Below are 27,324 nucleotides of genomic sequence, written 5' to 3'. Positions count from 1 at the left end.
GAGTGAATGAATGGATGAATGAGGAGGTGAGAGGTTTGTAGGCTGCCCTACCTGAAGACGGAGCGCCTGGCGGCTGGCGGGTGCGCGGACGGACGGGCGGCTACTCCACACAGTACGGTAGGCGCGGGCTGCCCCTCCTCGGGCCGGCTCACGCCTCCCCCTCCCTCCCCTTCTTCCTCCTCCGTCGCGCGCCGGCTCGTCCGTCAGCCGCTCGGACCCCAGTCCCCGGCGGGTGGCTGAGGAGGCGGCCGTCGCGCGCCGCTGCCCTCGCCCCGCCGCCGCCGCCGCCGCCGCCGCCGCCGCCCGGCGCGCCGCGATGCGCAGAGGGGCCGCGCTGCCCAGGGGCCGCCGCCGCCGCCGCCGCCGCCGCCGCGCCACACCATGAAGCTCCGCAACAAGGCGGCGGCGCTGCTCCTGCTCGCGCTGGCCGCGCTCCTGCTCGCGGGGCTGTCCCTGCGCGCCCGCCGCGCCGCAGCCCCCGCGCCGCTCGCTCGCCCCGCGTCCGCCCCGCCGCGCCGCCCCGCGCCGGCCCCCGCGCGCCTTCCGGGCCCGGGTGCCCTCCCGGGGGCCGGCCAGAGCGCTCGCCGGCGCCGGCCTCCGCGTCCGCGCCCCCGAGGCAGCCGTCGGGGCGCCGCGAGCCTGAAGAAGTTGGCGAGGTGAGTCGTGGCAGCCCCAGAATCCCATCCGCGGACCCGTGTCTCCCTCCTTCCACCCGTGTCCCGTCCAAGGGAGGCTGTGGGCTGGAGGGACAAACTCCAAGTTCACCCACGGGCTGCCCACTTTTCTTTCTTTCCCCGCTAGAAATGAAAAACCGTCTTCGTGGAGTCCTGGTAACAGCGCAGTGCTGGTCATCACGTACCTTTTGGAGAGAGAAATGTCAGGGAAAGTGGTCTGCATGGTACATTTTTAACTGTCAGGGCAAAGGCTTTTTTTTTTTTTTTTTGCATTCTTGCAAACATGCGCCCTTTGTCGAATTTCTCAAAAGCCATCACGATGCAAGAATGCTTTATCTAACTCTCATGTTTCACTGGAGAATTTCTACCAAAAACTTAGATCTGATTGAGTTGGAAAAGTTAGATGTTTCCTAAGTACTGGCTGCCTCTCATTGAACCGCGAATCTCCGCCTGTGCTTAGAAGAGGCGCTCGACCTGAGTGTACTAAGAAGTGTTCTCCTTGGAAGCGTGGGGCTTTCCCTGTTCCTCCTTCTTTTTCAGACTCATGTGTGGTCAGAGCCCTGCAAGGAAAACATCTTAGCCTTCGACATTCTGTCTGATATCCTCTTTATCTGCGCAGAGCTTAACCCGCCACAGCTTTTCATCTTTGGCCTTAGGGTTGCTGGAACGCCCGCAGGTTAGGGATTTGCGTTCATTTCCTTTGTTGTGGAGAGCTTTTTAACAATCCCCTTGTCTTGTAGCCCTCTGTTTCCTCTACCCTTTGGAGACTGTTGATGTTTCTAACTGCCAGTTGCAACGTCCACATTTGCTGGGCTCCTTAATTACTCGAAACGAGTGGAAGACTTCTTTTTCACCGTAATGACTAAATTTGGTTTGGCGTTTTTACTGTAAGTGAGAGAAAAGTCAGGAAACCTCAGTAAGTAGCTGTGTCAGCTTTTGTTTCTCTTCTGCCTGGTAAGAGATGTACAGATGAGTATGGACAAGTTTTAGGGGAAAAAACCCCAGTGGTGTATAGAATTGCTTTTAAGTCTATTTAGAACCATTTACAATCTCTTATGAATGTATTCACTCTTTAAAATAAGGATATTTCTGTTAGGAAGTTAATAGGGTTTTCCCTCCTATGTACTGAGGTTTCTTGTAATGGATTCTATTACGGTTTAACTGCAAAGTTGCTATGATTTGTAAGTTGATGGGACAACTTGGAAGATAATTAGAATGGACACCATTGATCACAGCTAACTTTTTACGAGGCATAGTGTTAACCACAGTACATTAAAATAGTCATTATTAACACTTAGGTTACGTTCATTAACTACGCCATCTGCACCATAACCCTGTGATAGTGGTTCTCTTGGAGTTCTCTATGAACCAGCAGCACCAGAGTTACCTGGGGCTTTATTGGAAATGCTGAGTCTCACCCCTCCCCTCCTCCACCCAGGCCCACGAAATCAAAAATCAAGAGGTTGAGTTCAGTAGTATGTGTTTTAACAAGCCCTCCCCTTGTTTCTGATGCACACCAAACTTTGAGACCCTGCTCTGTGAAGTAAGCACCGATTAAGCACTAATATTATCTCCATTTTACAGATGAGGAAAATATTACACAAGGTTTAGCAATTTGTCCAAGGTTCCATGAGGATACAGATCCCAGCAGTCTTGGTACAGGTTGAGCCCTTTCGTACTAATGCAGATGTCATACACTAGGCTTGCCTGCATTCATAATTTTCCTGAAATTTTTCTGAAGAAACGTCGTAGATTTTTGGAACTGTCTTCATCCTTCAAGGTGTTGGGAACATTGGGGCAGCATCTTCTTGTCTCTGTCTGAACAAATTGGCTCTGACTCGGAAGAGATCATGAACAGAATCCAAATGGTTGTTTTCGGGAAGGACTATTTCCATGAGCAACAGTACCTCCTGAAGCCATTTTTCTTCTAAACGTTATCTCTTAGATTATCATGGAAATCATGGGCAACACCATAAGAATAAAGAACAAAATTTTCAAACTCAGGAAAGAGGAAAAAACAAAAAAGCCACAGGAAGTCTCAGGCTCGAATGCATAAACATGAAAGTCTAGCGTCCTCTGGCGAAGTTGACATTTTCAGGGACTTATTAATGTTTCGTTTGCTACCTGGACAGAAATAGTGACAGAGCAGTAAGGGAGCAAGAGGAAAGATCTCTGCATGGATGCCTTTGTTGCTTTCCTAATCCTGCCTGGGTTAAATTTTTGTGGTTTAGGAGGAATTTCATTTTAGGGAGGGAAAAGAAAGTCTCATGTTTTCAGAAAATGAGTGCTTTAATCTCTTTACGTGGCTAGAATCCAGAAGAGACGAAGGCTACGTACGTGATCTCGTACCTCGAGCCTGGGGAGTAGTCGGCAGAAAGTGTGGAGTTAGGTGGGACCCAGTCCACCACCTGCTGACCATCCTCAGGCCAGGCTGCACTGCTCCCCCCCCAGGGTCCTGGTGTAAGTGAAATCCTGCCACGTCAGCACAGCAAGCATGGCACTCTCCTTCCACATCTTGTTTTCATTTCGGAGAAGTTTCCAGGGACTTGCCTAGTTAGCAGGCAGACCTACAATTTTATAACTAGTCATTTGTATGCAGTCTGTCCTGTGGTGGGCTCTCCTTTCTATAAATATAAAGCCAGGAGGTAAGGTCTGAGTTTTAGGTCAAGGGTGGGATCTGAAAACGTACACCACACTATAAGTAGCCGTTCCAGTGCACAAGAGAAATGAAATCTTCCTTCTATTTTGTTTTTTTTGGTGATTTAGACCTGGCTGCCTTCCAAAACAAATTTGAGACGACTAACAGTAACAGAGACATATACAATAAGGCCATTGAAATACTTATGAAACATGAAAAGTCATAAGGAGGAGTGGGAAAGAAGTACTTTTTGTCAAAAACTAAGGCCACTGTTTTTTGTTTTTTTTTTTAATTACTAATTTTTCCAAATCTGAATTCTATTTATTTTTTATTTTTGCTGCATTGGGTCTTCATTGCTGCACGCGGGCTTTCTCTAGTTGCAGCGAGCAGGGGCTGCTCTTTGTTGAGGTGTGTGGGCTTCTCATTGCGGTGGCTTGTCTTGTTGTGGAGCACGGGCTCTAGGCGCACAGGCTTCAGTAGTTGTGGCGCGTGGGCTCAGTAGCTGTGGCTCGCAGGCTCTAGAGCGCAGGCTCAGTAGTTGTGGCGCACAGGCTTAGTTGCTCCGTGGCATGTGGGATCTTCCCAGCCCAGGGCTCGAACCCATGTCCCCTGCGTTGGCAGGCGGATTCTTAACCACTGAGGCCAGTGTTGTTATGAGGATTAAGTGTTCAATTTAGCTCTAATCTTCCTGGTAGCCATGTCAAAAAGGGAACTGTGATGGGCTGCCTTATTTTCTTTGAATGATAAGGGGAAAAGTTTATCAAGAGGGATCATTTATTTTTCATGGAACTGAATTCTAAAATGAGAATTTTACATTAGTATAGACTTCGGATTTCAGAAGACTATCTCTCCAGCTTGCTTCTGAAAACTCCTCTTTGAGCCTACGTACGGAAGAGGAAGTTCAGTATAACTGCCCATCTGTGTGATAGGAAAAAGAATTTGGCATCTGGAGTCCGGAGGATTGGGTGCTAGTCCTGAGCCATTTCACCCTAATTTGCTTATCTGTAAACGAGTGGGTCGATCTACAAGTTTTCTAAGATCTCTTCCAGCTCTGACATTTGGTGGTCCTGTGATGAGATCAACAAGTTCAGCTGCAAAATCCCAACAATGACTGTTGCTTAGCCCTTTGTGCCATCTCTTGCAAAATCACTGTTTCTCATTTACTGGCTGTAGCCTAGAGCTCCAAGTGATTAGTCAGCCTCAACCCCCTCCTGAACTTTATTCTTCGTCTCTGTGTTAGCCTGGCTATTGCTGTTTTCTCTTAAAATATGGCTTCTAAGGGAGACTTAGGCTACCTCTGTCATTTTATTCCCCAGTCATTCAGCAAATGTTTATTGCACATGTATCCTGGGGCAGGTACTCAGTGTGCAATGGTGAATGGAGTTGCTTCCCTCCCAGAATTTGGGGGAGGGGGGAGGGGAGACAACACAGAAACACATTACACACTTGGCAGCCTCTGGAGCTGCCCCGAGAGGAAGCGTGCGTATTTGCTCATCAAGAGACAGCACTTCCTGCAGTTCTCTTTGGTCTCTGAGACAAGTCTTCTCAGAGGGTTCAAGCCTGAATAAATGTCTCACTAAAGAGGGATGATGTTATACAGCAAAATGCCAAGTCTGTGGCCATCCTGTAATTAGCTGGTCGCCCCAGAACACATTACAGATTTCTAGATCTTGGGGACCATCTATGATATTTTGTCACTGTGAGTCCTGATTCTTGTCAAATTCATTTTTGTTGATTGGTCCGTGAGACCCCTCTTTCACCCTCTCCGTGTATTCAGTTAGTAAGCCCTCTTGGTTTTATCCCCAAATATAACCCCAGTCCCACTATATCTACCACTTCCATGCTACCACTGAGCTAAACACCATAGTTTGACACATGGACGACTACAGTAGCTTCTCTCTGGCTTGGGGTTTCCACTCTAGCGCCCTCTACAGTCCATTTTCCATACAGCTGCTGGAATAATCTTAAATATGTAACTGGGTCACTTTGCTGGTTCCAGGGCCTAACTTCCCATCATACAGAGTAAAATTCAATTTCTTAGTGTGGCCTTTGAACCCTTGTTTGATTTCAGCCCATTTAGCTCTCTGACCTCATCTCCTACCCTTCCCCACTTCACTCACTCTGCTTCAGCCACACTGGCCTTCAAATGCACTCATTCCTACCTCAGCACTGTTTACTTTTTCCTGTGGTGGAATGTTCTTTGCTCACACCTTGTGTGGCTAGCTCCCTCATTTCTTTCAGGTCTGCTTTCAGATTCTGTCCTCAGCGGGATCTTCCCAGCTGCCCTAGAAAAAAGGACCCTGCCCATCATCTTCTACCTCCTTACTCTTATTTCGTTTTTTTTTTAAATAGCACTCATCGTTGTATGAAAATCCTACTTTGTTTGCTCCTCCCCCCTTCATGCACACTTCATGTCTTACTAATCAATGTACCACTGGCACCTAGAACAGAGATGATTTCACAGTAGGTACTCAATAAATATTTGTCAAATGAACTACTGAATGAGTAAATGCAGCAACCCCCCCTTGTGCCAGCACTATATTGATACTAAGACCTTACTTATATTATTAAGTTACATGTTATCTAATAATATTCAAAACAATCTTACACCCTTTAGGAAAATAGTAAGGATCTCTAATAGTAACATCCTTCCAAGAGAGGGAATGTTTTTCTTTTTAAGAGGTTTTATTTTTTAGAACAAATTTGTGGAAAAGTTGGGGAGTATGTAGTACAGAGAGTTTCCATATACCCTGTACCCAGTTTCCTCTCTGAGCAAAATCTTACACTGGTATAATACATTTGTTATCATTTATCAAGTAATAGTGATACATTATTACTAATGTTTAATGTATTTAGATTTCCTTAGTTTTTTTTTTTTAATTATTAGCACCTTTAATTATTATTTATTTATTTATTTATTTTTTGGGCTGTGTTGGGTCTTCGTTTCTGTGCAAGGGCTTTCTCTAGTTGCGGCAAGCGGGGGCCACTCTTCATCGCGGTGCGCGGGCCTCTCACTATCGCGGCCTCCCTTGTTGCGGAGCACAGGCCCAGACGCGCATGCTCAGTAGTTGTGGCTCACGGGCCTAGCTGCTCCGTGGCATGTGGGATCCTCCCAGACCAGGGCTCGAACCCTTGTACCCTGCATTAGCAGGCAGATTCTCAACCACTGCGCCACCAGGGAAGCCCCACTTCCCTTGTTTTTGATGACCTTGTGAGTTTTGAAGAGCACTGGTCAGATATTTTATAAGGTGCTCTGCTGTTGGAATGTGTCTGATGTTTTACTCATGGTGATAACCGGGGTTATGGGTTATCTGGAGGAAAACCGTAGCGGTAAAGTGCCATTTTCATCACGTCCTATCAAGTGCATATACTATCGACATGATTTAACGTTGACCTTGGTCACTGGCTGAGCTAGTGTTTGTCAGCTTTCTCCACTCTAGACTTACTCTTTCCCCCCTCACTCTACTCTACTCTTTAGAAGGAAGTCACTGTTCACAACTCCCACCTAAGGAGTGTGGATTTATGTTCCCCCTCCTTGAGGGCTGAGTATCTCTATATAAATAATTTGAAATTCTTTTGTGTGGGAGATGTTGTGTTTCTTCTCCCCCCTTTATTATTCAGTCATAAGTCAGGACGGACTCGTAGCTATTGATTTTGTACTTTGAGTTACAATCCAGTATGACTTTATTTTGTTGCTGAACTTGTTTCATTCTGGGTGATTAGTAGCTCTTTCAGTTGGCTGCTCTGCTCCTTTGGTAGACCCCCATCACTGTGTTTCGGCTTTTTGTTTTCAGTTTTGCCTTTCTGAGCACTTTCTTACTCTCTGGCTCTACAAGATGCTCCAGGATCATCCTGCTTCTCTGGATGAGGGAGTGTTTTTATTCCCTAGAAGCACCAGCAAAAGTTTTCTCCCATCTCATTGGCTTTGGTTGGTTTAAATGCCTACAGTGTGGATGAGGAAATGGGAAGGAGTAGAGGGGTGGGACGGGATTAGCTAATTGAAGTAAACCAAGCAAGGGCCACCCCTTGAGTTAGGGATGAAGCCAAGACCACCTAAACCACTAGGGGGAGGGTGATGTAATAGACTTGTCTTTGGCTCCTGACCTCCGTTCTCCCACCCCACCCCCAATTTGACAGTGAACTGTACCTCCAGGCAATGGTCTAAGCCTGCCATGACAGTCCCATCCCTGTCGTAGTGTAAACTATATATCCAGGGCTAAGACATACTTTCATTTCTCTGGCAATACTTACTGGTCTACAGGTGTTACATGACCCAAGCTGGCCCAATCAGCTCCTGATTAAGAAGGGAACGGAATAAGAAGGGAAGGACTTATTTTACATTATTGGACAAAAGACTTTATCTTCTAGATATGAACAAGGAAATAAATAGTCCCAGTTGTCACCACGATCCTTAGAAAACCAGCTTTGGTTGAAGTCATCACTCTGGGCAGTAGAGTAGAGAAAGAAGGAGACTATGGGTCCTTGAGGACAGTACTGAGTCCTGGGAGCCACAGATCCAGAGGCCTGCCCTATCTAGGGCCCTTCTGTTTCACGCTGGAGTTGAGGTTTCTGTTATTTGAATCCAGAATCCTCTTAACAGAACCAGATGGTTCTTTAAATCATAACCTCAGAAAAAAAAAAAATCATAACCTCAGTGCTGTTGATGGAGAGAGAGGGGAATGGCTGTAGGGGGCACACAGGAAATGAAGGTCCATCACACCCTGGAGTGGCCATTCTGTGCACCTGACCTTGTCCCAGGCGGCAGGTGATTCTGGGATAGGTTCCTAAGCCAAATTAGAGCCTTTTTTTAGGGATTTTAAAAATTGGGGTCAGAGACAGCATAAGGGAAGACTGTTTCTAGTGGCTGCAGCTGTATGATAGGAAACTCAGGAATCGGCAGCTGTGTCTTTGCCAGGTGGAGAAAGCTGGTCTGCATGGAGAGTTCATGGACCCAGGATGACCTGGAGGGGGGTGAGAAGCAACATCCAGCAACTGGGGTGGGGGTGGGTTCTGACGTTGTTCCCAAGGCCAGCTTCTGCCCTTTGCCACTGTCCCATCCCTGTCCTAGCGTCCATGAATTGAGTTTCTGTCACTCACCACCATAACGTCCTGACTGATGTGGAGATGTAGCACCTGCTTTTAGCACCTTTAGAAAATTCCATAAATAGTGGCCATATTGACACATCTCCCTAGAAACTCCATAGGTGAGAGTCCTTGGAAGAAAATTTGAGAACAGATTTGTTTTCTTTGGAAATACTTCTCTTCATGTTATAATTTACTGTAGGAAAATAAGAGGTAAAGTTTTATGTTATATCTATCTTGCCACCATTTAAAATATTAAAAAAAGAAAAAGAAAATAAGAGGCTTCAGTTGAAGACGGAATTCATTTTATGTTCCCCTCCAGATCTTCCCCAGCGCTTGATTTATCTCATACGATTAAATTTCGAAAACTGCCCCCTGGAAAGAGGAGTTTCTTGACTTGATGCCGTTATTGGGAGTCCGTGATTTTTTTTGGCAGTCAAGAGTGACTGTGGTGTATTTGAGGGTGATGTTTGGATGCTCCTCCCCCCGACCTCTTTTAGCAACACAGAAGACTGTCATCTTCTGGTGAAAATTCATCATGGTACAATTTAGAGTCCAAGCTTTCCATAAATAGGAGGCAATAGAGAACACATAATCTGAAGCGTGATTTCCTTTTATACAAGAGGAAACTGAGGTCCAAAGAGCTAAAATTGTAATAATGCACATAGAGCACCAAGCACAGGGCTAGCTCGTGGTGGTCACTCAGCAAGTGACGTACTGTTCTGAGCCCTGTTAGTGTCCATGGTTGCTTTATTATTTAGCAACTGAATCCTAACTAGATCCAGCTGACTGGCTGTGTGGCTTTGAATGAGTCAGTGCTCCTCAGCCAATCTAGGCTTTCTCCTAAGTTCAACAGGGAAGTGAAACGATGTGAGTCAAAGGCTGGCACGGTACCTGCAACACGAGAAGGTCTCAGCAAATGTTAGCCAGAGCTAAGATGTGGATTTAGGCAGGCTTTTCCCTGGGTTGTGTCTTGAGGAAATGAAGACAGCTTCCGCATATAATGAATGCTACCCTAACCCCAGTGTCCTGGTCCTTAGTAAAAGCTCGGGGAATAGATGGGACAGGACCCTTTTCGCTGCCTCTGGTTGAGTTGGGCGATTGTTCTGGAGACTTTGAGACCTGGAAGTCAGGCTGTCTGTAACTTTGATTTCTACTCAAGGGCAGAGAACTACTGTTTCCGAGCTTAGAAAAGCAGAGGGTAAGTGAAGGGTTTTCGGGAATTAGGAGGTGTCCTCAGGCACCAAAATGCAGAATTTTGTTCACAGACACTGCTCTTCAGGGGCCTGTGTCTCTGCTTGGGCTTGAACCCTTGCTCTGCTTTTTCCTCATCCCAGTTTTGTGGGAATTAAAAGGAGCCGGGTTGTCTGACCACTGGTTCCAAAGTAACAAGCCTTAGTGTTCAAGTATCAAATTTCATCCCTCAGGAGGAATGGGTTAATGGACGTCGGTGTTAATGTCTGAGAACTTTTAAAAATGTACAAACACTTCAAATCTCGTTTGCAATACTTTAGAGTATTGACACTTAAAATAAATTTTTTGCTGCTCTGCCTCGCCCATTTTGAGCATGGACATAAAATATTTGGAGAAAAATGAAGGCTTCTGCTGCCTCTAAGTTAATATTTAATAATAATGATGATAACAACTAATATTTAATGATGACTTAAAACATGTCAGGTACCGTATGAAGCACTTCACCACGTTATTTCATTTAATCTTCATAACAGCCTAAGGGGTGGGTACTATTACTGGATAGGTCAAATTCGTTTTCATTTGGAGTGATGGAATCCCAGCTCATCAGCTGATATCACTTAATCATAAAAGGGGATTTACTAGCTCATAAAACTGTGATGTGCAAAGGAGATAAAGCTTCAGTCATGGGTGTGTCCAGGATGTGTGACCATCTTGCCTCCATCTTTTAACTCTGCTTCCTTCTGTGTGGGCCACACTCTCAGATCAGATTTTTCCATGTGATAGTTCCAACGGGTCTGGGCTTAAGTCCTCCTCCTTTAGTAACCTTGAAGGGAAAGACTCCATCCAGCAAGAGTCCCAGGGCTGCGTCTAACCGCCCTGGCTTGGATCACATGCACACCAGCCCCTGATGGCCGCACCTGGGGGAGGATGCTTCAGTCCCTCCAAACCTCATGAACTGAGAACCGTAGTTTCCCCCGAAGAAAACTGAGGTGCTCTTACCAGAAACACCTGGAAATGGACGCTGGTAAGAAACACCAAAACCAAAAGCAAAGAGCCATTAGAATCAACAAGCCCTTTTTACAGATGGGGAAACTGAGGGTGAGAAGTAAAGTGTTTGCCCAAGATGGGACAGCCAAGTGGCAGACCTAGAATTTGAAACCAGGTCTGTGTGCATCTAGATCCATATTGCTTACAACCATACTGTACTTGGGAACAAATCTTGAAATTTGAAATATTTGATGGCTTTCCAGAATCCCTTTGAAGAAGATCCCTTTGATAAAATCTCTTTTCTTTTTTTAAATTTGAAAATTGTTCGTATTTGTAAGGGAAAAAAACCAGATTATAAAAATTATCCCATTCTTTAAAGGTTTTTATATATTTACATATTTATATACACACACCCACATATAGTGGTTATAACTCTGGGAGATGGTATACCAAAACGTTAACAGAGGTTATGAAGTTGGTTTGGTTACCCCTCGCCCACCTTTGCTTGTCTGTATTTTACACTTTTTCTGTGATAAATATATGCATTACTTATATATTTATAAAACAATTTAAAGTATATTAATTATCATAAAAATTTAAAATCCCTATTGGCCTGAGCCATAAGAGGATGGAAATTAGCTGGGGAGACCACTTTTCCTTCGTTTAAATTGGTAAGTCCCTTATGCTCTTTTTCAGGAAATGAGATAGAGGTACCCATTCGCAGAATATGTTATCCTCATTCTTCTCCCTCGTATGTCACCAGACATTTATTTCAAACCAGCGCTGCTGGTTCATATTTTTTAAATCTCAATAACGTCTTAATTTGAAAAGAAGAGGGAGATGGAGAAATAGAATCCCCCGTGTGTCAGGAACGATCACGGGGTGGGGGTGGGGGGGATAAGAATGAAATGAGAATCAGTCCAGGCAGCATCCTAGAGTTTTGGAAGGAGAAGAATTATAAACCCAATTGTGCATGACCTCAGCTAAGGGCGAGAGGATGGATTATGGAGGTAGAGATGGTGCAGGTGTGCCGTGCGAGTCACACCTGGCGGGGCTGTGGGTGAGGACTGAAATCCAGCCCACCTTCGGATCACTGAGTCAGGAGCTCTGAGTAGAGATCAAGGCTTCATCTGCCTGGAGGGGCTCCTTTTCTGACTCGCTTGTGTGTGACCCCAAATACAGCGTCATAACTAAAAGCAGGGCTTCTTAAGTCCAGCTCCCTGAGTTTGCATCCTTGCTCTGCTACTTCCTAATCATAAAGCATGTGTATGTGTACAATGATGGCTAAAAGCAGACACATACACCTAGAGACGCACAAAGTCACCAACTTTGGACATTGAACACCTCCTGTGCATTAGACCTAGACTTTGTTTAGGAACACAGCCATGTTTCAAATATCATGATCCAAACTAAATACAAACTATTAGTAATTGGATGCACTTATCAAATGATTTTATCAAGCCTCCCCCTCATGGCAGATATTTTTGGCACTGTGTCAACACTGTTCATGTAATGCTGGGACTTCAGGCTTTTCTGTCTGTCTTGGAAGATTAAAGATAGTTGATTTAACTCCAAACCATGGGTTGTTAAAAGTGATTTAACTGTTAGCACAGTCCTGAGCGTCACGTCTGGGTTGCTAAGTGAAGGCTCTACTTACAGCTTCAGGGCGGACATTTTTTGTCAAGGGTCTCCCGTGTTCCCAGACCTGTGGTTTGTGAAGAGCTTCACTAGTGCCTCTGGCTGCCAACACTTAAGGCAGATATAACCACCCATCACCAGATGCTCCTGCTAGGGGCTGAATCAAGGTATTTCCACGTCTTCAACTGCCACTCTGACCTCACTTGCAAACTTCCACATTCAGATAGCCATGGCTTCGTCTTGTAAGAGACGAGGGGAGAGGGCAGTGGCATTCTGCTAGTCAAGTCTTCTCCTAGGGTGAGCATATTCAACCTCTTAACATTTGTCTGCTTCCCTCCCCACCCTCATATTTCTGTGTTTCCTTCCCTGTTAAAACTAGTCACCAACTGTTTCAGGCTGTGTTTGAAAGAACTGTGATTTTTTTCCATCCAGCTCACACTGCCGGCTCGTATCATAGCATCAGGTTTACCTGAGTTAACTTAGCCTGTCAGTGAAGGAGAAGCCCTGGAAACAGAGGTAGCAGCAGAGGGCAGAAAAGAGGGTCTGAGTAGAAGCAATTACTCGCTTTAATAATTCAGTGTGTTTTGCAGTAATAGGCTCCAAAGTAAATAGCATACACACAAATGCCGTATTTCATTATTTATACACTCCAGAAATTGAAGTTTAATTAAGTCACACGCTTGAGACTTTTTAAGCAATTAAGGAGATGCTTCGTCTCGGGCACCGCGGAGGTGGTGAGGCTGCTTCTGCTGTGAGCCTTCTGTGTCATTATGAGCATCATTTCTCATTGGATCACAGGGCTGGCTTAAGCCAGGACAATGGGGGCGGCGTTTGCCAAGCCTCAGTTGTTCCCACGTCAGTATCATGATTTTTTTTTTTAATAAATTTATTTATTTATTTATTTATGGCTGTGTTGGGTCTTCGTTTCTGTGCGAGGGCTTTCTCTAGTTGTGGCAAGGGGGGACCACTCTTCATCGCGGTGTGCGGGCCTCTCACTATCGTGGCCTCTCTTGTTGCGGAGCACAGGCTCCAGACGCGCAGGCTCAGTAGTTGTGGCTCACGGGCCCATTTGCTCTGCGGCATGTGGGATCCTCCCAGACCAGGGCTCGAACCCGTGTCCCCCGCGTTGGCAGGCAGATTCTCAACCACTGCGCCACCAGGGAAGCCCAGTATCATGATTCTTTTAACATGACTGCACTACCATATGCTAACTTTAAAAGGAAAAAGTTTAAATCTATCCTTGTTATAAACGTGTGCCTTTATGTATTTAATAAACAGCTTTATTGCAATGTAATTCAAATACCCTTAAAAGGTGTACACTGCAGAGGTTTTTAGTTTACTCACAGAGTTGTGCAACCACCCCTGCTATCCGATTTCAGAACAGTTTCATCACCCAAAAAAGAAACCCTATACCCATAAAACCAGTCACTCCCCATTTGTCCCTTCTGTGAGTCCCTGGTAACCACTAACCTGCCTTATGTCTCTATGGATTTTTCTATCCTGGACTTTTCATACATATGGAGTCATAAAACATGCGGTCTTTTATATTTTCACAAGGTTCACAGTTCACGGTTTTAAAGGTTCATACATGTTGTCACATGCATCAGTACTTCATTCCTTTTTATTGCCAAATAATATTCCATTGTATGAATATACCACATTTTGTTTATCCATTCATCATTTGATGGACATTTGGGTTGGACTTTTTGGCTATTGTGAGTAATGTTGCTATGAACATTTATAAATGTACACGTTTTTGTGAGGACATAATGCTTTCATTTCTCTTGGGTAGATACCGAGAAATAGGATTGCTGGGTCATATGGTAGTTCTATATTTAAAATTTTGAGGAACTGTAGAACTGCTTTCTGAAGTGTCTGCACCATTTTGCAATCCCACCAGCAATGTTTGAGGGTGCTAATTTCTCCACATCCTAAGTATATTTGTTTTTAAAGGAAATTTTATAACATCACCATGAATTGTCAGCAAAAACATAAACAGAAGGTAATTGTCAAATCAAGCACTAAGAAAACCAAACAATGTTGTTCATTTCTAACTTGATACTCCTGCTGAAGGTTCTGTATCTAAAGTCTGCTGTCTTTTCAGTTGAAAGGGAGGATTAGGCAACATCTGAAAGGGGTTCAGGGGACTTCCCTGGTGGTCCAGTGGTTAAGACTCCGTGCTCCCAATGCAGGGGGCCTGGGTTTGATCCCTGGTCGGGGAACTAGATACCGCATGAATGCTGCAACTAGGAAGTCTGCATGCCACAACTAAGAAGTCCATGTGCCGTGGCTAAGAGTCTGCACACCACAACTAAAGATCCCGCGTGCTGCAACTAAGAGCCAGCACAGCCAAAAATAAATAAATATTGAGAAAAAGAAAGGTGTTCAAGACATATTGGCATCAACTGAGACTTTCTTATTGCCCTTGTTGAAAAAGAACTGAAAATGGAATAACTTCTCACTGTGAGACTCAGTGTTATTTGATGCAGTGTCTAAATGATAACTGCAACCTAAGCATCACCCCTTCAGAACACAAGGAATTTGGAGGCACTGATGCCATAGACAAGTGTGTTTCATCTTGTTTCAGCAGTCAGCTACACGGTTACCTCATACAAGGAGCTCAGAGGTGGCTGGGCTAATGTTTGTTACGTTTTTTTGTTTTCCTTCTCATAGTCTGGTGTTTTCCAAGAACTCTTGGGTAAATCTGAGAAACTGTCAAAATTACTACATTCTTGCTAGGGTAATAGCTATTAACCCAGTAAATCCATTCCAGGGAATGTAGTGTAAGGAAATAATGCAAAGAAAGAAAAAAATCTATTGGCCCACCCATGCTTAGTGCAAGATTTTTTAATATATATAACTGAGAACAATTGGAAACAACACCACAAAGGAAATGATGATAAGCCATGGTGTTTTAGCTGGATGGAATAAAATGATGGTCATGAAGGCTTAAAAAGTAACAAGAAAAATAAAAGAATCAGATGAAAAAAGTAGCATATAAAATTATATGTACAGCATTACTGCAGCTGTAAAAATATGTGTTCAATGGAATAAAGACCAGAACGTAACATGCAAAAAACCCCGTTTTTTATGGGGCAAGAAGTTTTTTTCATGTACCAACTTTACTATTTCAACACATGTTTTACATTTTTTAAGTTGAAAATGTGCATTGTGTGTTTTATTCCAGTCTTTTTTCTAAAGATATTTTTTATTTATTGATACACTGTCTTATATTGACTGTAAATAATATTGTGTACTTGCTATAAGTTACAATGAAAGAATATATAATCACCAGCTGAGGTTCATTTTTGGAATGAAATAAACAAAGACCGTGATAGAAAATAAAAGGGACGGTGCTCCTTCAATGAGGTGTGAGGGGAGGCCATTCTACTGTCCAAAAGAGAAGGAGGCGGCTTCGCAAAGAGCTATGGAAGAACATTCCAGGTGGAACCGTTTGTGTGAAGGTCCAGGATATGAGCCCAGCACTAGGTGCTTCAGGAAGTGAGAAGGAAAAGGGGCAGGGTGTTCAGCTCACAAAACTGAAGGATCGGGCTTCCCTGGTGGCGCAGTGGTTGAGAATCTGCCTGCTAATGCAGGGGACACGGGTTCGAGCCCTGGTCTGGGAAGATCCCACATGCCACGGAGCAGCTGGGCCCGTGAGCCACAGCTGCTGAGCCTGCGCGTCTGGAGCCTGTGCCCCGCAACGGGAGGGGCCGCGATAGTGAAAGGCCCGCGCACCGCGATGAAGAGCGGTCCCCGCACCGCGATGAAGAGTGGCCCCCACTTGCCGTAACCAGAGAAAGCCCTCGCACGAACTGAAGACCCAACACAGCCAAAAATAAATAAATAAATAAATAAAGTAGCTATAAAATTAAAAAAAAAAAAAAAAAAAAAAAAACTGAAGGATCGGGAACCATCTTCTAAAGAGCAGATGAAGTCCCGAAGGATGTTGAGGAACTGGGGTGAGGAGAAACAGTGTGGGCAAGAAGCTCAACTCCTCAGTGAATGACGAGGAGTAAACCGGCAGCTGAGAGATGACAGCAACGAGGAGGGTGGAATAGTTGCATCCACGGACCTCGCCATGGAGACGTGGTCCGTGTCTGGGCGCCGCAGTGAGAAGCAGAAAACCAGCCCCGCCTACTGCCCTGAGGCTCCTAGGACAGGGCAGGAAGAACAGCTGCCACTCGAGGGGTCTGCTGGGGAGGGGGCGTCCTCACAAGGCAGCATGTTTTCATTAAGGCGAGAGGTGAAGAGGAGACCGTGAGAAAAGGCAGGGGATAGAATGGGCATTCCTGAGGGCTCGGGGAAGAATTCGGGAGACAGAGGAGAGGTGAGAGGTCAGCTCAGATGATGAGTTCCTGGCTGGAGATGAACTGCAGGTGGTTGTGGTCCAAGTGTGTTAATATGCAAACTCTGGGGCCTCACCCCAGACCCACGGAATCAGAATCTCTGTGAGCTGGGGTTTCAATACTAACAAGCACCTCCCGTGATGATGATATGCAGCCAGGTCGGGAATCCGCTGTGCGAGATGGTATCTGGTGTCTCCTCCACCTATGAAACTGGTAGAGTGATGGAGATTTGATCAAGGTCCTAGCAGTGAGCTACGGAGAGGGAATGGATTCATGGAGCATTTCAAGGATGACTCCCGATGAGAATATGAGAGAGGCGGAGTGAGTCCAAGGTGATTGGAAACCTATTTTTAAGACCTACGTTAAGACACTTTTGATTGCTAAGTTGTAAGTTTGTTTCAAACTGACTTAAGTAGAGGAGAATTTATGGGCTTGATCAATGAACTTCCAGGGTTAGGGTCAGTGCACCTGGATTCAGGTGCTCAAGTAATGCCACCTGAGATCTGACCCACCATCTTATAGCTCTGCTTTCTACTCCGCTGACTGCCTTCCAGGCTCCACCAGTGTGGTGGCCAAGGTGCCTGCCATCAGCTCCAGCCTCAGCAACAGGTCTTTAAAAATCCTGGACAGCAAACGTCCACTCCAGTCTTCTTTTATAAAGTGTAAATATGAACATAGTTAACCACCAGTCAGAGCAGGGGAAGTGCAGTTCCCCATCTCCCATTTGCCACCAACACCTGGTGACTCAAGGGGTTAAGAAGTCCTAGGTTCATAGACTGGACTTCCCTTGATCCTTGCAGAGCCTTCAGGTGACATTTGAGAGGGGCTGAGTGTGCTGTTGGTAAGATCTGGTGAAAAGCACACCGTTTCAGCACCCTTAAACTTGATTATTCCGTGTGACCACACAGCCCAGACGCTTATTACCTGAAGCCCAGGATTTTTAATGTAACGTGAGAGGTAACACAGTAGGGGCAGCAAAGGTCTCGTTAAACCCCAGCCGCTGGTACTTGAACTGCCACCAGGAGAGGCTTTTATTTGTCTTTTTAAGTACCTGTCACCAGACACCAAAAAAGATTGCAGGCCCCAGCCCCCTGCTCTGTGTACCGTGCAGTCCCATATCACTGAAATCTGCAAAGAAAGGAAGTGGCCTACTGTGCTGCAGGGAGGTGCAAGCTTTTTTTAATCAAAAAGAAAAAAAATGTATATGTCAAATAATTTGGGCATATGAATAAAACAGACAATTACATCATGAATTTCTGTGAACCCTGCACTCATCTTAAGAAATAAAAACTTAAGTCCCTGGAAATAACCACTGCCTTGCCTTTGATGTTTCTCATCCTTCATGCATGATGACTTTTACTCCATATGTCTGTGAACAACATGCAGTGCTATTTTGCTGGTTTTCAAGCTTCATCGAAATGGTCTCATTCTCAGTATCCTGCTACAAATTGCTCTTTCTTCTCTTTATCCTTATGTTGACACGTGACTTTCTGAGTTGTTCGTTTTCACTGCTGTGTAGTATTCCACTTAAACTTGTCAAATATATTCATGATTCTCCTGTGTGTAGACAGAAAAGTTTTTTCCAGCTTTTCACTATTATACACAGGGCTGCTGTGAGCGTTCTTGTGTGGGTCCTGTGCAAACGTGCAAGAGTTTCTTCAGGTCACATATGTAGGGGTAGAACCAGAGAGTGAGGGCATATATATATGTATCTTCACTCCTGATAGATGTTGCCAAAAGGCTTTCCAAAGTGTTTGGGTCAACTTACACTGCCGCTAGCGGCATCTGAGCTGTCCCCCACCTCCATATCCACTCTGAGACGTGTATGGTCCAACTTTTATTTTTTATGTTTTGCCAGTGCAAAAATAACTTGGAATCTCTTTATTGTTTGAATTAGTATTTCCCTGATTACTGAGGTTAAAACTTTTAATTTATGTAGAAGCCCAAGGTGTAAAGCTAAACTAGGCGGAGTTGTTCTATTTGGGGGTGGGGTAATGGTTCGTATTTAAGATATCTAAGCTATTGTATTTATTATTTTAGTACCTTTGGATACCTGTGTTTTTAGATATTGAACATAATTTTAAGCAAGGGAGTTTGCATTAAATCTCTTTTGTAGCATATTTTGGCTGGTATTTTGACTGTCTTTTTTTTTTAATTGACTGTGATTTTAGCATTATCTGTGACACATCCTTCCCATCCCTTTGCATAAATTAGTTGGGAGTTGGCTTTAATAGCAGGTATGAAAACCCATCCATGAAGCTGAGGGAGAGAAGACATCTGAGTCCTGAAGGCAAGGGTCCTTGAATTCACCAGGCATGCTCCTGATTTAGTGTCTTTGCTCTGACTGTCCCCTCTGCCTGGAATCCTCCTCACCCAGAAAAGCACATGACTCCCTCCTGCCCTCCCCACCATCAGGTTGTCATCAGATCTCACTTTCTCAGTGAGGACTTCCCTAACTTTGCACTATATAATGTATTCCAGCCCATCAGCCACTCCTGTATCCCTCCTGGCTCCATTATCTATTTCCTCCTAGCACTTATACCACTGGATAACTTTCTGTATAAGTTACTTAGTTATTGTTTGCTATGACCATTATTCTTTCTTTGTCTTTTGCCTACCACCTGTAGAATGTAACTTCTGCAAGGGCAGGCATCTCGGTCTGGTTTGTTCACTACTGTCTTCCTGGCACCAAGAACGGTGTCTGGCACGTAGTAGGCACTCAGTATAGATTTGTGGACTAATAAATGGGCTGCAGTTAGCAAGGCAAAGAGAGCAGAGAAGAGCATTTCTGAGAGACAGTGTATGTGCCAAGGCCCGAAGGCAACCCAGCATGGTCTCATGACTAGGAGTGAGCTGGAGAGCTGCAATGTAAGTGTGACTGTGATTATGAATGGCTGCCCATGCAGGCGGGGGGTGCTAGAGGCAGTTACAAGAGATACAAGTAGGAGCCACAGTCAGCAGTTTGGACTTGACCTTGAAGGCAGTCAGGAGCTTTACATGATTTTTATCAAGGGAATAACACGATCCTATGTGCATTTTTAGAAGAACGTCACTCTGGCACCCACAAGAAGAAATCATAGGATGGGGGTTAAGGATCAGATTGGAGACAGGTGGACCATCTAGGGGGCTGTCACAGCGATCAGGTGAGGGAAGATGGTGATCTCATCAGGTAGCAGCAGGGGCATGAAGAGACGTGGACAATTTCAGGAGATACGTAGGACATCTCTACTTGTCTTTTCCTCCGATCCCCGAAATAACTGGAATCTCAGTAACTCTCCGAATCTGGGCTTAACTAAGCCAGGAGGCTGTGCTTCTATTCAGCGTGCTCTTAAGTAATCAAACTGGAAAGCTATCGAAAGTGCTCCACCCACATCTTCAACTTTCCTCTTGGTGAAAGAAATCTGGAGCAAGGCTGCCTTTATTCGACCGAGCAGTGAATAATGGAGCAGCACGCTGATTGAACTCAAAGTTTTTGGAAGGAAGGTAGCATTCCACATCCAAGTTCCCCTGGTCTCCAGATCTTTTGTGCAAGTAAATTAGTTTCATTTGTCTCAGGGCACCTTTTCCAGGCCAACTTCTTCCAGCTTGCCTGCAAATGTTTCTCAGTGGTGTGTCTGAGGCTTGGCTGTGTCTCCTTGTCTGGAACAAATCTTTTATTACGAGGAAATAGCTGGATGATGATTCTGGACTTCTTGGACCCTATTCCCCTCTCAGCTGTTGACTGGATATTTGATACCTTGGTAATTTTCAGCTTAACCTGCCCCCTCTCCTGCCTTCTTCTCGTTAATATGCATTTCACACTGGAAGCTGAATTTCATACCTACCAGCTCCGCAGTCTTGAGCGAGACAGTTAGGATTAACACCTGTTTCTTTAAGACTCTCCCAAGATGGAATGGAGGCCCATGCGTTGTTTTCTTTGCTCACTTCCCGGGTGTGCATGATTTTCCTTTGGTCCGGTGGTCATGCATTCCACTGCAAGCTGAAACCGTCCAGATCATGGGAGTATCATGTTGCTCGTTTCACATGGGAAAGCCACCGCCCACCTTCCTCTTGTTCAAGTTGCGTTCAAATCTAATTTCCATGGCCCATGTGAGTGGGAGCTCCACAGCCCTGTGTCAGCTGTCAGAGTTTAGCAATACCATTTCCAAACATGGGCCAGTAGGCAGCCAGCAGGCACTAGACAGCTGAATGCTGGCGGAAAAAGCCTCAGACACCTATAGCAGTCCAAACAGTGACTCATCCTGCTATTGCCAGGATAAATATGGGAATAAACGGTATTTTTCTCTAAGCAGGAAGAATTGTCAAAATGCTTATCATTTTATAAAATATAACAGATTGTGCCTGTTCATGTTTTGAAATGTTCCAACCCTTCACTAGCTGGTTTTTTTTTTTCTTTTATGAGTTTAATAACAGCTTTCACCTGTTTTTCTTCTTTCTAGGAGGCCTGGAGAACTCAGGAGTTTCCAAGCTGTGCTGCCCCCCGAGCTCTGGATCCACCTGGCCGTGGTGGCCTGTGGCAATCGGCTGGAGGAGACACTGGTCATGCTCAAATCGGCTGTGCTCTTCAGCCACAGGAAGATGAAATTTCACATCTTCACCGAAGACTCTCTGAAGCCCGAGTTTGACAAACAGGTGAATGTGCAGAAACTGTGGCACGGTGTTTACTGAGTGCAGACAGACTGCATTGCGGGAAATGCCTATCCTGTTTCCTAATTATTTTGCTGCATACTCAGCTGTGCGCCCATGAACCCTTGACTCCGAGCCTTACTGTTCTCGTCTATAATATAGGGGTAATTACACCCCCCCTTAGAGAGACATGGTGAGGATTAAATGAGGTGATGCACTTAAAGCACTTGACCTAGGGCTCCATCCCTCCTGGTGTTATTGACATTGTTCTTAGTGGAAGTCACGTAGCTATTTTTTATCTATGTATGTACGTTTTTTGAATGACAAATAATATACGCTCATCAAAATAAATTCCAACAGTATAGAGGTTATAAATTAAAAAGGTAGAAGTCCTTGCTACTGTTCTTTCCCACACAAGAAACTGTCAGAGTCAAACACTTTTGAGTGATTCTCCCATATGTTTTTTCATATGCAGGTGTGTGTGTGTTTACATATCTGTGTGATTGTGTATGTTTGTGTGTATACATGTATATTTGTGTAAGTATAGACACATACATGTATAACACATGCACATGCATGTATTCTTTTATTGTATATATAAATATATAATATACTTATTTATTATATTTATTTATCAAAACATATTTCTTTTACAAAATCCAGATTACTCTCTATGTATTATTCTGGAACTTGCTTTTCCTCACTTAAAGCCATACATCAACATCGTTCCAGGTGAGGACTCCTAGATTCTCACCTCATCCCTTTTTGCTGACTACACAGTCTTTTATCATGTGGCTGGGTCATCATTTATTTGACTCTTCCTGTACTGAGGAATAAGTAACAGTTTCCTCCCAGTGCAGGAGAGCTTTGGAAATGCCTCTTCTCCGCAGGCTTGGTACGTGTGTGACTGCAGACCGAGCTTTGTTTTCCTGGAGAGGCTTCTCTTGCGGTGAGCTCTTGTGCGCTGGCAGAGAGAGAAGCTCTTTTGTTTTGTATCTACCGACTTGTGTCACCAGGCTACATCCTGCCGCTGGGGTAGCCATGCTGATGAGAAAGGGCAAAGCAGCATGTTGGGCAGAGAAAGACTAATAACAGAAAGCTTATTAGAAAGAAAAAAAGAAAAAAAAGAAAAAAAAATGAAGAAAAAAAATCACCTCGACATCCTCACCAAGAGAAGTCAGGGAAGAACAGTCTTGGGGCTTTGAAATTGATTGGAAAATGGCTTGAGAAAGGTCTGAGTCCGTGAAAGGGGCAAAGAAAAACATTGAAACACACATAGGTAGCTTCTCTGAAGCTGTGGTATAAGGGGAATTATAATTAATAATAATAACAATAATAGTAGTAATAATAATTTTAAAAATAAAATAGCCTTTATCAAGGGCTTATGACTTATGATTTACTCTTACTTAATCCTCACAAGAATCCTTTGAAGAAGGTAATAACCATGTCCCTGTTTTACTAACTGAGATCATTGAGGCTCAGAGAGTCTTAGTGATTAGCTCATCAGGTGTCAGTTCAAGGTTACTGACTCAGACCTCCACGAACTTAACCACTATACCATACTACCTCCCAAACTAGTAGACAGAAGTCTTGAATTCAAAATTTAGCTCCACTCTTGCTGTGTGATCTCGGGCAAGTCTTGTGGGCTTTTTGGGCTTCGGTTTCCCCCTCTGTAGCTTGGGAGCAGCAGAAGTGATACAAGAGATGCTTATCTGTAATCTTGATAGGCTAGCTCAGGCTACAGTGACAGCTTCCAGAAAGCTCAGAGACTTTCCACATGCCTGCTGCATGTCTCCTGCAGGCCCAGCAGGGTGCCTGTCCGCACGGCCCCCTCAGCCTGGGACCACAGTTGACAGAGACCATTCATGCACGTAGCTGCACCTGCTGGAACATTTGGCCTCTGCAGTTCTTGAGATGCCACTAAAGGAAAGGTTGGGACTATCGGATCCCCACTGTGCTTTTCACTCCCTCAGCTTGACAGTGACATCTCTGCCCCTATTTAACTGTCCAGAAGCAGTTGGTCACAAGGCCCACCCAACTCCAAGGAGGCTGAGAGGTATCCTACATGAAGGAATGGAGGAGAAGTGGCTATGGGTCAACACTAGTCAGGTCATGTACAATATCCATTGGACAAGTATTTATTGAGCACCTACTGCATGCTAAAAGTTGGGGCACGAGGATAGAGCAGAACACAATACAGGCTTGGACTTAAAAAAGACAAGAGAAGGAAGATGTGTATGTGTAACTATAGATGTGTAACAGATTGTGTTTTCCAAAGGGCCTCCGGTGGTCCCGCCTCCTGTTATTCACACCTTTGTATATTTCCCTCCTGCGCTGTCCCAGGCCTGGCCTGTGTGACCAGTAGCATAGGGAAGAAGTGATGCTATGTCACTTTTAAGATTAGGTTTAATAAGGCACTGCACCTTCCATCTTGGTTGCACTCTTTCTCTCTTGGAGGTCAGCTTTTATGTCAGAGCAGCTCTTGCAGAGGCCCATGTGTTAAGGAATGAAGGCCTCTTGCCGACACTCGTGTGCTTGAGCTTGGAGACAGGACCTCTAGCCCCATCCAGCCTTCACATGACTCACCCTCATGAGAGGTCCTGAGCTGGAACAACCCAACTCACAGATTCCTGACCCTAAAAAATGATGTGAGTTAATGAATGTTTGTGGTTTTAAGCTACTAGCTTTTGGAGTAATTTGTTATAAGGCAAGGGCTAATACGTCTACATACATAATATGTATGTGTATATAAAATAGAGTATGCCAAGTGTCCTGAAGCTAGATCATTGAAAGGATACAGCTTGTGCCTGGCTCTCTCTTGGAATGCCTGGCCCTGGAACCTGGCCACCATGCAGTGAGGAAGTCCAAACTCGCCCACACAGAGAGGAGCTGAGGTCCCCAGTCGGTAACTGACCTCCACCACCAGACACGTGAGAACGAGCCTTCAGATGATTCAAGCCCCCAGCCTCCAAGCCTTCTAGCTGAGGCCCCAGACATTGGGGAGCAGAGTCAAGCCGTGCCTTCTGTGCCTTGTCTGAATTCCTGATCCTTGGAATCTCTGAGCATAATAAATGGTTGTTTTATTCTACTAAGTTTTGGGGTAATTTGTTATGAGCCATAGTACCTGGGACATTATAAATTAGGAGGTAAAGTATGGGGAAATATTGCAGATACTTGTGAAGTTGAGCCACGTTTTACGTTGCCCTGCTGACTTTATCCCTCTGATGGCTTATTTCCTCAGTTCTTTGTTAGACCAGTGAAGCTTCATTGGCAAAGGAGATTATCATAGGGTGTTCACATCACGGCAGGGCATATGGAGTCACCCCTTTCTTTTCCATGCTGGGATTATGGTGCAAGTTTAGATGTTAAATATTGGCTCTTCCATAAGTCACAGAACTTTTCTCAGTCTCGATTTCTTCATCTGTATCAAGCAAAAATCTATAATAGATATACAACAGGGACAAACGATTCTTGCTCTGCTTATTGCAGAGTGTAATTGTGAGGCTGAATCAGATAACCTATTTATTCTCTCATTCCACAAAGATTCCTTGGAACATCTCCCTGGGTTGGGCACTGTGTTAGCCCTGAAGCTATAGATCAGCAGCAGTTGGTTTCCGCTCAGCCACATGAGATGCTGGTGTGGAGGGGCAGGTTATACCATCCTTCTGAAGGCTGTCAGTTTCAACACTGAGGCATTGTGGGAGTATCCAGAGTGTCTTGTGATAACTTCTGGAGATGCTCAGGGCCGCATACCTCAGGGTCAAAACAAAACAAAATGCTAATTGCCATCATTATCCCTCTGGAAACTGGCATTGTGGACAAGTTCTGTTACATTTAAGTAGAAATTTTTTTAAAGCTGCTTAAGTATACTGTCTGGTGGTATTTACTGTCTCCATTGTTGGTATTTAATATTTGAAAGTTTCATTTATTTTTGTCATCTCCCAGTATAAAAGCTGAAAATGCCAGCTGGTTGATTTCTTAGCCTCTCCAGGAAGTTCAGGATCAAATATATGATTTAAGTTTGGTTAATCTGTGCTCCTGCCCCAGAGTCAGAATTAGGAAATAGTGCGACACAGAAGCGGGGATGGCCACCAATCCGTTCTGGTGATAGGTGGGGCCCCGTGGGGCATTGACATCGTGTTTGTGTGTGAGTGTAGCTCTGACATAGGAAGAGGTGTCAACAGGAATTTCTAGTGGCTGGAGTCAGTATACTATTCAAATGTAGACATAGGAACAAATATAAATGGACTGGATATTCCACTTAAAAGACATGGATTGGCAAAGGTAGATAAACCCTTCTAGAAGATAGGATGCTACAGATCAAAGAGTCAAGGGAATCAGTAGACTATGGGACCTTCCCGTTCTCCTTTCAGGGATGATTTTGGGCAGTTGTCCTGGGTATTTGTGCCCAGTGTCTGTTCTGATTGGTTGGTACTGTTGCACTGAATGTTCATGCCCAGTGTCAGTTCTGATGTGTTCGTGCACTTGTATTGGGTATTTATGCCTGAAGATTTCTCTCCCAAATATCCATCTCAAAATTGCAAATTTAAAGTGTTCCCAATGGTGTGGTTTTTCAAAAAATTTTATGCGACTATATAAGCAATGTATGTACACTGTAAAAAAAAAGTTATATTAGTGGACAGAGAGTAAAAATGTAAACTATCAAAAAAAGTTATAAAATCAGAAATGAAAAAAATCAACCATCATATTAATGCTGAGGAGAACAATTTTGGTGTATTTATTTACGTTTCTTTTCTTGTCATATCAACATCAGAAATGGGATTATATTCTATATATTCTTTTCTATCACTGTTACTTATATTACTGAATTTCTTCTAAAATAGGGGTTGACCAACTTTTTCTGTGAAAGACCAGACAGTAAGTATTTTAGGCTTTGCAGGCTATCTGGTCTCACAGCTACTCACCTGTATTCCTTCTTATAAAAGCAGCCATAGATATACCTAAAGAAATGGGTGTGGCTATGTTCCAATAAAATTTGTATTTATGGACAGTGAAATTCAAATTTCATGTGATTTTCACATGTCACAAAATGTTATTCTTGTTTTTATTTTTTTCAACTATTTTAAAATGTTTAACCCATTCTTGGCTTGTGTGCTATTTGTAGCAGGCTAGGTTTGGCTCTTCCACTACCATGTTTTGCTGACCTTTTACTGCAACATTGTCACTAGTAGCTGCATAGCATTCTGTTGTGTAAGCCTATCCCAGAGCTTATTTCACCAATTTCTTATTTACCTTGTTTCCTATTTTTCACTGTTACAAACAATGCTACAGTAAACAACCTTGTAATAAGTGTGTATGTACTTTTGGAATTTTCCTTAGGATAAGTTCTTAGAAGTGGAGTTACTGTGGCACTGGGAAGGCATTAACTAAAAAGAATTAAGAAGATACACAGATACATATGCAAATAAGCATATGAAAGGATGCTTAAGATCACATGTCATTAAGGAATTGCAAATTAAAATGATGAGATACAGCTACATACCATTAGCATTGCTAAAATCCATAACACTGATAACACCAAATGCTGAAGGGGATATGGAGTAACAGGAACTCTCACTCATTGCTGGTGGGAATGCAAAATGGTACAGCCACTTTGGAAGACGGTTTGACAGTTTCTTAGAAAGTTAAATGTAGGCTGACCATACAATCTGGTAATCGCACTCCTTGGTATTTACCCAAATGAATTGATAAATTGTCCACACAGAAACCTGCACATGAATGTTTAGAGCAGCTTTATTCATAGTCACCCCAAACCGGAAGCAACCAAGATGTCCTTCAATAGATAAATAGGTAAGCAAACTGTGATATGTTTATACAATGGAATATTGGTCAGTGATAAAAAAAAATAAGCTATGAAGCTACAGAAAGACATGGAGGAACTTTAAATGCATATTGCCAAGGAGAAAAGCCAATCTGAAAAGACTGTATGCTGTGTGATTCCAACCATATCACATTCTGGAAAATGCAAAACTGAGAGACAGTAAAAAGATCAGTGGTTGCCAGTAGTTCAGAGATGAAAAGGAGGGACAGAGGAGGGATGAATAGATGGAACAGAGGGGATTTTTAGGGCGGTGGAACTATGCTGTATGATACTATAGTGGTAGACACAGAACAT

At 44.1% G+C, this 27,324-nt stretch overlaps 1 protein-coding gene across 2 annotated transcripts in view; it reads left to right on the top strand.

Annotated features, from left to right (window-relative positions):
* The first annotated feature begins 333 nt into the window (after positions 1-333).
* PPP4R2 (protein phosphatase 4 regulatory subunit 2) overlaps positions 334-27,324 on the top strand; it is a 155,290-nt gene continuing 128,299 nt past the window's right edge. Inside the window, exons 1-2 of one of the 2 annotated variants that reach the window (XM_057554046.1) lie at positions 334-656; positions 21,002-21,194. In XM_057554046.1, coding sequence (XP_057410029.1) covers positions 382-656; positions 21,002-21,194 — 468 coding nt within the window. In that variant the 5' untranslated portion in view covers positions 334-381. Of the gene's footprint in view, positions 657-20,714; positions 20,837-21,001; positions 21,195-27,324 lie in introns of those variants that run through there. The other variant, XM_057554047.1, reaches the window with a different exon arrangement.

Source organism: Balaenoptera acutorostrata, chromosome 10 (genome assembly GCF_949987535.1).
Source record: "Balaenoptera acutorostrata chromosome 10, mBalAcu1.1, whole genome shotgun sequence".
Classification (NCBI taxonomy): domain Eukaryota; kingdom Metazoa; phylum Chordata; class Mammalia; order Artiodactyla; family Balaenopteridae; genus Balaenoptera; species Balaenoptera acutorostrata.
This window is presented reverse-complemented; position numbering and strand designations above follow the sequence as displayed.